At 49.5% G+C, this 13,254-nt stretch overlaps 1 protein-coding gene across 6 annotated transcripts in view; it reads left to right on the forward strand.

Annotated features, from left to right (window-relative positions):
- The first annotated feature begins 390 nt into the window (after positions 1 to 390).
- Positions 391 to 13,254, forward strand: part of GALNT6 (polypeptide N-acetylgalactosaminyltransferase 6) — a 33,078-nt gene continuing 20,214 nt past the window's right edge. Inside the window, exons 1-3 of one of the 6 annotated variants that reach the window (XM_072972783.1) lie at positions 391 to 475; positions 7,676 to 7,797; positions 11,537 to 12,130. In XM_072972783.1, coding sequence (XP_072828884.1) covers positions 11,640 to 12,130 — 491 coding nt within the window. In that variant the 5' untranslated portion in view covers positions 391 to 475; positions 7,676 to 7,797; positions 11,537 to 11,639. Of the gene's footprint in view, positions 476 to 997; positions 1,125 to 2,101; positions 2,227 to 5,416; positions 5,476 to 7,675; positions 7,798 to 11,536; positions 12,131 to 13,254 lie in introns of those variants that run through there. The other 5 variants (XM_031682981.2, XM_072972784.1, XM_072972782.1 and 2 more) reach the window with 5 other exon arrangements.

Below are 13,254 nucleotides of genomic sequence, written 5' to 3' on the forward strand. Positions count from 1 at the left end.
ATCAAACAGAAGAAAAACATAATTAGTGGTCGAACTTCCTGCCACAGAAAATTTTCGAATAATTGGCTTTTGGGAGTGGTCCGGGCTGCTTCTCTATTACTGAGACAAGGACCCCAAAGATTACCAAAGAATCTTAGAGCTGGAGTGAACCGGTGAGCAGCCTGAGGCTCCTGCGGGATGATTCAGAGCGTGGGGTTAGGAATTGAACTTACTTGGATTCTAATTCCAGCCCTGCCACTACTTGTTCAATGGTTCTCAACGTTGAACATGCAACGGAATCACCTGTAAAACTACAACTTGCTGGACCCCATTCCTAGAGTTTCGAACTATGTAGGTCTAGGGTGGGACCCAAGAATCCACATTTCTAAGAAAGTATCAGCTGATGCTTCTTCTGGTCCGGGGACCACATTTTGAGCAGCACTCTCCAGCTGTGTCATCAGCCGCCTCCCGTGTATATTCCAGATAATAATCGTAGGTATTTGCTGGGGTGGGGTTTCCCTGAGACCTGGCACATAAAGACCTTAGCATTGTTCGTGGCACACAGTTAATATCTGCTCTTGTTGATGGAGGGGAGGAGTCATTTGCCCTAGACCACCCCGCCGGTAAGAAGCAAACCTGGGACGGAGCCCCGGGGCGCCTCACAGCCCCGCGGCGTTTCTTCGCTCCAGCGCCGCTGCCTCCGGGCTCCGGGCGCTCGGGCCGCTCAGCCACTGAGCCCGCGCGCCGCACACGCGGCTGCCGCCACCACCGGCGCCTCGGCTCACGCCTGTCTTTGGGATGGCTAGGGCGCTCCAATCTTCATTGGCGCCGAGAGCCTGGCGGCGGAGGCTGCACCCCGGAGTTTGCTGAGATCTGGAGAAGCTGGAGCAGCCGGGCTCCCAGCAGCGGCCGGCGGGTGGGGTGCATGGGGCCGGGGGCGGCCCGGGAGCAGCCTGGCGTCCCGCGGCGCGCAGCAGCCCTCGGGGGCGCGCTGGGTGGCCCCCTGCACCTGGGCCGGGAGGGGCGGGTAGGACGCGCCCCGGCGGCCGGGCAGGGCCCGCCCCGGCCCCGCCCTCCAGGACATCCCGTCGGGAAACCGTCGAGCTGCAAGGCGGCGCGGCTGTGGCTCAGCCTGGACGCGACAGGTAAGAGGCAGAAGCAGCCTGCGACCCTCACATGGCCCCGCCACCCTCTCCCGGACTTGGGAACTCAAAGCTCTTCCGCTTCTTGGGACTTCCTCCCATCAGTCGAGCTCGCTTCTGCCAAGTCCTGGCTCCCCACCTCTCCCCTCCGCCGACCTTCTTCTCTTCCTCCTTCTCCTCACCACCCTCCACAGTAAAATGAAGGGGCAGGACCGGACTGGTCCGTCTGTCGCGGTGGCCTCTAGCGCCTCCCTCGGTGGGACACCCCCCAGCCCTTGCACCTTTGCACCTTACTTAAAGGATGAAAGAAAAGCCCAGGTCTCTGGGACTTGGAGAGATGGAGTGGAAGAAGAACAAGTCACAGCACTCCCTCTTGGGCTCTGCAGCCTCAGCCCTTCACCCAGCCCTGCCCCAGCATCCCTTCTGTGCCCCATCGCCCCCCGCCGGGCCACCCTCCCTACAGAAAATCTTTCAGAGAAGTTCCCTTCTGCCAGTGCCCCGTTGCTCCTGAGGAGAAGGGGCAGGTGGCTAGAAGCCTCCCTGGTGGAGAAGGGTCCTCCTAGAGGCTTGGGCCTTTTGGGGGTGGGAGCTGTGTACCCAGTGTTGTGGGGAGGGAGTTTGATGGTTGTTCATGACTGTGACTGTCATCAACTTCCTGATTTCCTGTCACTTGTTCCAAACCCCAGGCTAACTGAAAGGAGAAACAGTTTGTTACTTACCCCCAGAGCCAGTCATCCCAGACCCTGACCTCTCCAGAGGGTAAGACAGGGCTCTCCTGTATGTATGGGGTGGGGGTCAATTTGCCAGCAAAGCTTGAAGCAGATCCCTCTATTAGCCAATAATCCGTTGCGACATTCTCAGGGAGGAGGGTTCTAATGCTGCACTCTCAGTGCACGGCCAAACCCACAAACGCAATTTACAGACAATGGATGAGGTTAACAGCTCTGACGCACTATGAACCTGGGGCTTTTGCTCATTTTGCCAGAGACATATGTGCACCATCCACACCCTATTCTCCTAACAGATTAACTGTGTCCCTACCCATCCCAGGAGGGGTGAAAAGGATGAGACAGGCAAATGCATGTGATGAATAGTACAAGCTAAGGTAAGGGGTTTGAAATATACTGTGGTTCAAATTAGCCAGCAGAAGCCAGTGTCATTGCAGGTACTTCTCTAGCTCTTGTTCCCCAACAATGCCGTTCACTTTAGGCACCCAAAGGTAACAAGAGAAAATAATTTCAGGGGCATCAGGGCAGTAAGCAGGGTAGGGCTGTCAAAGGGAAGAAGTAGTCTGGAGCTGGTGAAACCATGAAAGATACTGGGCTGCCCGAGACGGCCTCACCCTTGTTAACTGCTGCCCACGGTTAGCAGGACAGCTGACTCCTGCCCGCAGCAGCATAGAACTCAGTCCTGAATAGGGGAAGCCCTGATGCATGTCAGATGCCATCTGAGATCAGAAACATCTTAGCCCAAGTTCAGTTGGGAGAAACCTGAACAGGAGAAATAACCGTGGGCTTAGCCCATGTAGTCATTGCCTAGGACAGAAATCAGGAATAGAGGGACAGCTGGCTAACCCTAGGGCTGGGGCGGTGGGTGTAATGGAGGCAGGCAGCTGCCTCAGCTCTGTCACTAATTTAGCTGTCTAACCTTGGCCAGATCACATAAACACTCCCTGGGTGGGGAGCACTTGGGAAGGTGTATATGAAAATGCTTTGGCAAAGCTCCAAGCACCAGCCAAATGCAAGGCAGTGTGGTATTGTGGTTAAGACAGTGGGCTTTAGACAGACATGGGCCTGAGAGCAAATTCTGCCTCTGCCACTTCCTAGCTGTGTGACCTTGATCAGGTTACTTAACCTCCCTGTGCTTCAGCTTCCTTATATGTAAAATGGAATAGGTAACTGTTTCTTGACTTGATATGGTAAGTAGTAATATTAAAAGTGGTGATGGTGTTGTCTCTGGAAGTGAAGCTGAGGACCAAAGCGAGTGTCTGTGCACCAGCGTGGCCCAGTGACTCTGCCCAAAACTTGGGTGGACTTGGCTCATCAGACAGCCCTCTGCCTCTCTCTGCGAAAACCCCCAAGGTCTATCCTCATTTGATGGGAATGAGAGTGAGGGTTTGAGTAAATGAGAGGTCAAGTGCAGGGCAGTGCCTGTCTCTGTGTCGCGCTCAATGCTGTAATTGTGCTTGTGTAAAAAGGCTTGCCCAGCGAACAAGGATGGGCTCAGTCTGGGGAGAAAAAGGACTGTTAGGAGACTCTTTTGTGGCACCTGACAGCCTTGGGAGGTCAGGTTATTCTCCTGTCCCCTGTGTAACCTGGTCCTGAGGCCTAGGTAGAGATTTGAAGAAAGGAGGAAACCCAATCCTCACCCTCAGCTCTGAAACAGAGAACAAAGAACAGACAGACAGGGGCAGTGGAATAGCATAACCAAATGCCTCAGAATTCAGGGATGCCGTGGGGGTTGGAGGGCTAGGTGGATTGGTCCGGGAAAACATTCTAGAGGCAGAAGATTGGGGACCAGGATTTAAGGATGGGAAAGAGAAAGAAAACAGAACCTAGTGGCCTAATGTCTAGACCTGTTGGTTCTCCTTCCCCTGTGACTTCTCGTGGGGCAGCCCCACAGGGGAAACATTGGGTAGCGAAACTTACAACTTATACACCTGGATACTGAGGGCAGCAAGATGCGCTTTAGTCTAAGAAGGCTTCTTGGAGGAGGGGACTTCCGGGTAAGAATTTGAAAGAGAAAAGGAACATGACTTGCCTAGCAAGAATATAAGGGAAATGCTTTGAAGAGGAAAAGATCACCAGTAAGGGTGAGCAGCAAACAGGAAGCAGGCTGCCCAGGCCATTTCTGCAACAACCAAATGGTGCTAAAGGAAAGGGAATATGGCTGTTCTGATTGTGAAAAGGAGAGAGAGGCCTGGGGCAAAGGAGGCTGGCAGGCAGCTTCTGCTGATCCTCCAGATCTTGGGCGATAAGAGCACAGTCTCAGATGACAGTTTTGAGAGTGGGGAGGAAGAGGAGGATCCAGGAAGCAGAGAATGAATCAGCAGGGCTTGGGAGTGGGCCTGGAGCGACCCTGGCATTGAGAACGGTTTAAAAGCTCCATGCGTGGGAATGGAGCAAGGGCAGGGATTGTTTCGAGGATTTCGATGCTGCTGGCAGCAATGGGGATGTTGGGAAGGCTGGCTAGCTTAAGTGGGCAGCATACAGACCCTGAGTTCACATTGAATACCAGCAATCCTACAGCCAGGAGCACACTGTGCAGTAAGGAGAGAAGGGAAAACTTCAGTTCTGTCCTCTCCCATCACTTACCCCCCAATCTAGAGACCATCGCAAGGCTTCAGGAGTACCCCTCCTTTTAAATCCCCCGTTCCTTTCCCTCTGTCTTCAAGCTGATGGATGATAAGACTCAATTCAAGACCCTTTTTTTGCTTTCTCTCAAACCCAGCCTGATTGTCACCGGTATTCCTAGGTGATTAGGGAATCCCAGCTTGTGCCCACCTGGGTTCCTCCTTCATCCCTAGATTCCAAGGAGTCTCAAGGCTCAATTTGAGAACAGTTGCATGTCCTTGCTCCACTTAGCAGGGCCTAAAGTTCCTCCAGTAGGGAAAATAAAATCCTGCTTCATCACATATTTTGATTTTCAGTGACTTTTACAAACCTAGAATAAGTCAACAAATATTTACTGAGCGCCTACCATATGCCAAGCACATTCTAGGTATACAGAGCAAAGTTAGGTTGGGTTTTTCAGTTGAAAATGTGTATTTGGGTAACTAAAGTTTAAAATATTATGCAAACAAAACAGGAACCTAGATCTGCTGGGGAGAAAAGTTGATAGACTAGCTACTGAAAGAGCTTTCAGTGCGTCTTTCTGAGAAAATAAGCCCCGGACTGCAGCTTTAGTCTTGGGGGAAAGCCGAAGTGTCTTGAAGGTGTAATTATGGGGAAAAGTGAAAACCTCCCGGCCTTCTGTAATCAAAAAGGTCAGAGGTGGGAGGAGGGGTTTAGAGGAGATAATCGCTACTTTGTTCACAGCATGAGAACAGAGGAAGTGAAATGAGTGCTGTGTTTGATGGTGAGAACGTGCTTGCGGGGGAAGAAAAAGAGAATCATTTGTCCAAAACAGCCTCTTGGCTCCCTCCCACAACCAGTAACTTGAAATTGACCTGTCCCCTCCCCAACTTGATGTCTAGCTCCTCCCTACACCTGCGCCCTGAGTGAGAGTGGCCATAGTCATCACTTTTCGAAGAAACCTTTAATTGAGCGGTAGTCTGACTAACTTGAGCAAACATCCCTGTTGGTGGTGACTGCTAACTTCCTGACTGCCACGTCTCCAACGCGGTCTCCAGGAGGTGAGCAGCTCCACTGATAAACAGAAACTTTGTTACAAAGAGGCCACCTGGCCAGCAAGGGTGTGTTCTGGGTGACTGACCCTGGCTTTCACAAAACCTGAAACTTTGCCTGAGACTTCCAATTACAGCACTTTTAAAGCATTTGTAGTCCTGGGTGGGAGTTGGAGGACGGCAAGCAAGGCAGGGAGAGGGAGGGGACGTGGAGGGAGGGGTCTGTGAGTGGAGTTGGGACTCTCAGGAACACAGTCCTGCCCCAGGTTCCAGGGAGCCAAACCTGGTCCCCAAACTCCCCAGGTGCCCTCAAGGGGGAGGTAAGAGTGTGGGAACAGAGCAGTGACCTCGGAGTTGGGAGATGGGCATCTGCTTCTTGGAGTCATGAGCTGTGTGACACTAGAGAACTCACCTAACCAGTGTGGCCTCACTGTCAGATGAGAGTAATGGACTCACAGACAGACCTAGTCTAAGTGGCAGACTAGTGTGTAACAACAGAATATCATGTAACTCACATGCTTGTTGGAGTAAGCGCATTCACATCATTTAGTAAAGCCAGTGCTCACCCTTGTGGCTCTAAATGGGTCATGCTTACCCCTCTGGCCTCAACTCATTTAACAAGAGTTTATGGAATACCTGCTACATGCAAAACTTGTGCTAGACTTTGCAAGCAATAAAAAGGCGAAAACAACCTGTCTTCTCTGGTCCAGGAATTGGCACGAAAGTGTGAGAGAGGACAGACTCCTCTGACATGAGACAGGCTATGATGAGGCCAAAGTAGAAGTATAAATGGTTTGCTAAGGGGTGAGACAGAGGAGAGAGGAATTCTGCTAGAGATCTAGGAAGGCTTCTTGGAGGAGGCTAGGATGTAAAAGGGAGGGATTGGACTCCATCACCAGCTTTTTGGCTGGACCAAAGTAAGAAAGACATTTTACAAGAAAACTTTGTACTCACAGGGGACAGGGTAGCCTAAAAGTCAGGGAAGTTTTACGTTTTAATCGCAGAAGACATATGAATTCTACAAACTAAACAAAAAAAATCATTTGGAAATGTTATAATTTAAATTTCTTTTACCTTTGTGAATTTTGAATAACAAATTTTTCATTTTCATTTTACATCAAGAAATGTTTCTCATCTTCAGTAGACAGAGGCAAACATTAAAATAAAAATTTAGTATTCAAACTTCATAAAAATAAGGTGAAAGAAATTTAAATAAAACTTTCCTTGATGTTCTTTGTAAGTCTGCAGCATGTATGCTTCTGGAGTTATTAAAGCTTAAAACTGCACTAGGACTTCCGGTGCACTCTATATATGTATATATAATAACTGAAATGAAATTTTAACAAAACCATTCATACCTATATTACATGTGATGCACTTTAGTGTTTTCTTTTTTGTTCTATTCCAGTCTGATCTTTTAAAGAATTTTTTTTCCTGCTGATTTGCAACACTTTAAATTTATTTCACAATCCTATAATGAGTTGCAGCCAACGGTTTGATAGACATGGCACTGAGTGAAGCCTCAGTTCCCTTATACCAGTGGGAGAAGGTAAACTTGTGTTCTGACTGGTGAGGCCAGGAAAGCAGGTCCAAACTGTTCAGTCTAGGAAATCTTCCTGGAGGATTTCTGGCATCATCTCAGTACTACAACCAAGATCATCTGATGTGTTGCAATCCCACGGGTGGCTGGAGAAAAGAGTTGGGAATGAACACTCCGAAGCAGCAGGAAGGGAATCAGTGGGTGAAGATGGGGGCATACTTGCCGGTGGACCCGGTGGCCAGCAGGAAAGTGAGGGAGTTGCACGAGACACTGCGGGGAGGATCCTGTGAAGCCTTGCACTTGACAAAGGGCTATGTACAATAGGGGCTCTTTCTTCACCGAGGCTGGTGACCTCCTCTACCTTGCTAGCCACTCTTCTGGAAATCCTCTCGTACACAAAGAGCAGGAATCCTTAAACACAAAGTCTCTGGCTTCAGTCAGATTATGTTCCTCTTCTAAGGAAACTTTCCTATGGCCCACTTGCTGAGCAAACAAACCAGAGACCGAATCCGTTATTGCCACGGCTAATCACAGGTATCCTGTTTCATTGCAGGATGTGGTTAGTACCTTGAGGAACTGTAGGCTCCAGGGAGAAAGCCTTTACAGCCAGGTTGTATGAGAGAGCAGATGGCTGGGAAGGGCTCAATTTAACCTTAAGTCTCTCCCTAGGAGGGAAAAAGGAACAAAGGCAAACCAGACTGCCAGGGGCCACGAGGCAATACCAAGATGAGGGCGTTGGAGTGACCTGGGTGATTCTGAGTGAGTTTATCAGGGAGGCCTTCCTGGAGGAGGTGAGTTTTAAGCACTTGGTAGCAGCTTGTAACTAAGCTTTACTCGTTTTATTGTGCTTCACCTTATTTCGCTTCACAGATACTGCGTTTCTTATAATTTGAAGATTTGTGGCAACCCTATGTAAAGCAAAGCAAGTCTATTGGCACCATTTTCCCAACGGTGTTATTTCTTAATTAAGATATGTACATTGGGTTTTTTTTTTGACATAATGTTGTTGCACACTTAATAGACTACAGTATAACATAAAGATAACTTTTTTCTCATATTTAAGTCTGAGCAATTTAATTTCTGTATGGCTGCCTTCTAATGACAATGATTTTTAATTATTCTATTCCTTACTAGAATGGTGTTTTGTTATTTCCACTTTAAAATTTATGTGCTCTTCTTTTCCCTATTGTCATTGTCCACATTTGCAGAGGCTTACAAAGTAAACATAACTTTTATATGCACTGGGAACCCAACATTTTTCATGACTTGCTTTATTACGATATTCGTTTTATTGAGGTGGTCTGGATCCAAATCCACGATATCTCCAAGGCATACCTGTATGTTTCTAACTGTGCTCCCTCTTTCTTGCCGGAGTGGGAAGGTAGACAAAGCATCAGGGACAATGAAGCCTGCAGGATGGTTCGACACTGCCATGGGAAACACTTCCGGTTCTGGGGCCCTGTGTCTGTGCGTGGCTGGGGCAATTACAGAACTGATGAGGTGTCAAGGTCAAACAGAGCCCTTTGTGCTGGCCCAGCACATCTTAACCCCTGGGGCAGGAAATGACACTGAATCCCCATTTCCTCCTTGAAACTTTCTTCCAGCCCATAGGGACCTCTACCTTTTTCAACATGTCTGTGTTACTACGTAGTTCTAATTTTATTGATTTTTGAATAGGCGGGGTTTAATATAGTCGGGGTTCAAAGTGCAGAAGGGTATCCAGTGAGTGCTCTTTTTTCTGCTCCTGTTCTCTCCCTGGACAGGTGCTGCCTGGACCCAGTGCTATCAGATCTTGTTCTCCAACTAGACTTTAAAACCCCGTGGGGTAAGGGGTGTCTCATACCTCTCTGTGTCCCTCTGTGTCCCAGCTGGGGTGAATTATCCCATCCATCACCCAAGGGAGTTTTCCTAGCATCACATCCTCCCTCCTCATCAGCACTGCTAGTCTCTTGGGTCAGACCCCCAAACTCCTTGTAACTGGGTATCCAGCTGCCAGGCAGGTTCATCTCCTGGACACCCTCCACCGGCTGTCATACTGCTCTTCTGGTAATGCCAGGCTCCCCCCTAATCCTTATTGCTCCCCATACCTCAGATCAAGGACAAACTCCTTGCCATGGTGGCGTGGTTTCAGCTGCCTCTCCAGGCCCATCCTCTGCTACTGCCATCAGACTTTGCACTCCCACCAAACCCAATGACTTGCGGTTCTCTGATTGGCCAGGCTGTCTCCTGCCTCTAGGGCTTTGTATGTGCTGTTCCCTCTTACCGAAATGTGCTCATCCAACTGGCCAACTCTTACTCGTGGGCTAGTGCTCAGCCCACACTTCTCCCCCGAGGGACCTCTTCACAAACACCCCCTCACCCACTTGCTGAGTTGACCGCATCCCTCTCGCTCAGCCCCCAAGGGTGCCTCCTGCATGCTGTCTTCTCACTGGGTGATCTCCATTTAAAATCTGACCCCCTCAGTTGACTGTCTTCTCCTTGATGGCTGGGCTTGCTCATCTCTCTGTCTCCTCCACCTGGCAGAGCACCTGGCGTATAGCAGGGAGTCTGTTAATATGGCAGAAGGAACAGATCTCCTCTCTCATCTCCCAGACATGACCTGATATAAAATAGACGCCCAAAGAGATTTCCTTTGATTTGATTTTTGATGCTCCTGCTGAATCTGATGTTATAAAAGAAAACCACCTGCCTCCCCCAGCCCAAAGTGACCCCTGCTCGCCCTTGACACCGTGACAGACACATGTTCTCCAGATCCAGCTGACTCCGGACACCAGGCTTCTCCATAGGCAGGAGCTTCTATGTTTAAAAACGGCACGAAATAACTCAACTGGAATTACTTTTAAGTAAGACGGGGTAATGATGGCCAAGGATCAGATGCTTAAGGATACTTGCTGGGAAGCTGAGCAGGGATTCATTAATGATAATAGTAGAAATAATTGATACTATTTGCTGTGGGCTTGGTATGTGTCAGAAACGCTGCCGAGTATCTCACATGCATTATTTCTGACTTAATCATCACCGCAACCCTGTGGGTTAGGAATTATTTAGCCCCACCTTATAGATAAGGAAGTTGAGGTTTAGAGAGATTGTCATTTGACCAAGGGTTACACAGCTGCTAAGAATAAGAACTCACACTTTCTGAGCACATACTGCGTGCAGAGACTGCTAAGCTTTTTCCGTGAATTATTTCATTGAACTTAATCCTTACAGCAAACAACCCTAGGAGGTAGGTGCTATTATTATTAGAAGCGGCAGATCCAGGATTTGGGCCCAGGCCTGTTGCCACCAACATCTAGTGCTTACCCTGTGGGCCTTAATTTTATAGAACCTGCCACAGAAAGTTTTGCAAACACCCTTCCTCAGAGCTGTGGGGCCACGTATGTGGGGGTAGAGGCTGGGGGACAACACTCAAGTGCAGTCCTGCCTGGAAGGTGCTGTCATTATGATTGTAGATTTTTTTAAGATTTTTAAATTAAATATTAGTAGGTACAGGAGAACATTTATAAAAAATGCGTAGGGTATAAAGAATAACAGTACCACCAGCAGCCACCATCCACTTTAAGAAAAACACATCTCACTTCGAAGTCCCCTCTGTGCCTCTCCCATACCTCTCCTCCCTCTTCAGAAACTTTGGTTTCATTGTTTTTTGTTTTGTTTTGTTTATTTAAAGCACACATTTTGCTTTTTGCAGGGGGTACTTTATGGGGGGGTAATCAGGTTTATTTACTTGTTTGCATTTGGAGGAGGTACTTGGGATTGAACCCAGAACCTCATGCATGCTATGCATGCTCTCTACCATTTGAACTGTACCCACCCCTCCTCATTGTTTAGTTTTCTTTCTATGGAGCTCTGCCGCAAATTCATTTTTGTATTCATAAACAATATATTTTTTAGTTTATATGGTTTTAAATTTTCTGTAAGTGAAATCATACTGGATGTATCTTTCTGCAACTTGCTTTTTTCACTCAGCCTCACACCTGTGTTGTCACCTGGAGAAGGGGCTCATTCCGTGCCACTCTGGGCAGTCCTCCGTGCTGTGGCTAGTTCACACTATTTATTCATTCTGCTGCTGGTGGACATTTGGGTTGCTTCTAATGTTTGCCTTTTCGGGTTAGTGCTGCTAGAAACGCTCTTGTACGTGCCTCCTGGCATATGTGTGCCGGGATTTATCTGGGATAGAAAACCCGGGAGTGGACTTGAGAGGTCATAGGATGTGTACATTTTAAATTTTTCGAGAGAATGCCACATTCTCTAGAAAAAGTGGTTAAGTTGATCGAACTTCTTCTCGTAGAGTTTTAGTGTTCCAGTTAGTCTAGATCCATGAATATCAGAATCTTCAGGCAGTAAAGAGATGCCTAGCCCCGCTTCCTCACTTTCTAGACGGAGGAAATTCAGGTGCAGGAGTGAAGTGACTGAGCTAAGGTGACATCGCCATTCAGCACCAGAGCCTGGACTCGAACCCCAAGCCCCCTGACTCCCTTCTCACCCCTATCTTGGCTCATTTTTCTCTCCCATCTCCTCCCTTCTCAGGCTGAGGCCCCAGGGTGTGGCCACCATGACACATCGAGCTATTTCCGGGGCCGGGCTCAGCATTCGGAGCTGACCCAGCCAGGGTCCCTGCTGTTTCCAGAGGATGAGGCTCCTCCGCAGACGCCACCTGGCCGTGCGCCTGGCCTTGGTGGGCAGCGTCTTCATGCTCTTCCTCCTCATCCTGCAGAGGGATGTCAGCAGCAGCGAGCAGGCCACAGAGAAACCATGGCTGAAGTCCTTGGTGAGCCAGAAGGATCACGTCCTGGACCTGATGCTGGGCGCTGTGAACAACCTAAGGGATTCGATGCCCAAACTCCAGATCAGGGCTCCAGAGGCCCAGCAGATGCTGGTCTCCACAAACCAGTCCTGCCTCCCCGGGTTCTATGCCCCAGCTGAGCTGAAGCCCTTCTGGGAACGGCCGCCACAGGATCCCAACAGCCCTGGGGCAGACGGGAAAGCATTTCAGAAGAAAGACTGGACACTCCTGGAAACCCAGGAAAAGGAAAAGGGCTATAAGAAGCACTGCTTCAATGCCTTTGCCAGTGACCGCATCTCCCTGCAGAGGGCCTTGGGGCCGGATACCCGACCCCCTGAGTAAGTAGCAAGTTCTGGGGTGAGGTCAGGGCTCTGCCAAAGGTGTGGCTGGTGTGGCCATGGCCACGGGCCGAGTGCCACGTCAAGAGCTGACGGGGATTTTAGAGTATGGGCAGAGATTTCCACTAAGCCCTCACTTCTTTTCCTGATCAGTTGCCCTTGTCCCAGGCACTGGGGTTCAAGAGTATTATGGCCAGGCCATAAGCCCAGGGAGACCTGTGAGAGTGAAGCACAATTAGGAAGGGGACAGGATACAGAAAAAGGAACTCAGGGCGGGGACCAGACCTGGCCTAAGGGTGACTGGGAGGGACTGACTCCGACCTGCAGGTTCGGTGGCCTTGCCCTCATCTGAGGCTGCCCTGGGGACCGTGGACCCTGCTGCGGAGCTGTTGGGAAAGGGGTGTTTCCTGATAGCGGCCCCCATGGTCAGGACTATCCCCACCCCTCCTGGTTTCTTTCGGTGAAGGCTCACGGGGCCATGAATTCATTCCAGCCTTTACTTGAAGCTGTTTATACTTTCAATCCTCAGCACTTAGGTCTTTGGACTATAGCCACTTCACTCTAATGCGGCCATGGCTGTGTTCATGTTCTCAAGTCGAAGATTTTGTGTCTTTCTCGTTCAGACTTTGTCGTTCCCAAGGGTTATACCCTTTTTAGACTCCTCTCTTGGCAGCCCCCGAGCTCAAATTCAAGATTCTTTAGGGCTGTGAACTTGGGGTTCCTCAGACTCGGACCAAGGATTAGAGTCTGAGGACGTGCAGCCACTCCAAGTTATCAGAACCCTCGGCAGGGAAGGGCACGAGGGCAGCCAGTGGATGAAGTTGGGGAGCCTCCTCTGGACAGTCCATGAGAAACCTCTCTGACTGGCAGAGGGGTAAAGAAAGGCGTGTGAGGCCATAGGATTCCTTGAGATCCAAGATCCACACATTCCCACCCCATCCAAGATGGCGTGTCAAAGAGGACGGCAGTGTGGCCACGTGCGACGGAGTGGATGAGGGTAGAGAAAAGGTCACAGGAGCTCGTTGGTGACAGTAGAATCAGATTTTGGGGAACTCACAAGGAAATGGATGAGAGAACAACTGTAAGATGTGAAGAGGAAAGCCTTTTCCTCTCACTGAGTATGG

This window comes from Vicugna pacos, chromosome 12, assembly GCF_048564905.1.
Source record: "Vicugna pacos chromosome 12, VicPac4, whole genome shotgun sequence".
Classification (NCBI taxonomy): Eukaryota; Metazoa; Chordata; class Mammalia; order Artiodactyla; family Camelidae; genus Vicugna; species Vicugna pacos.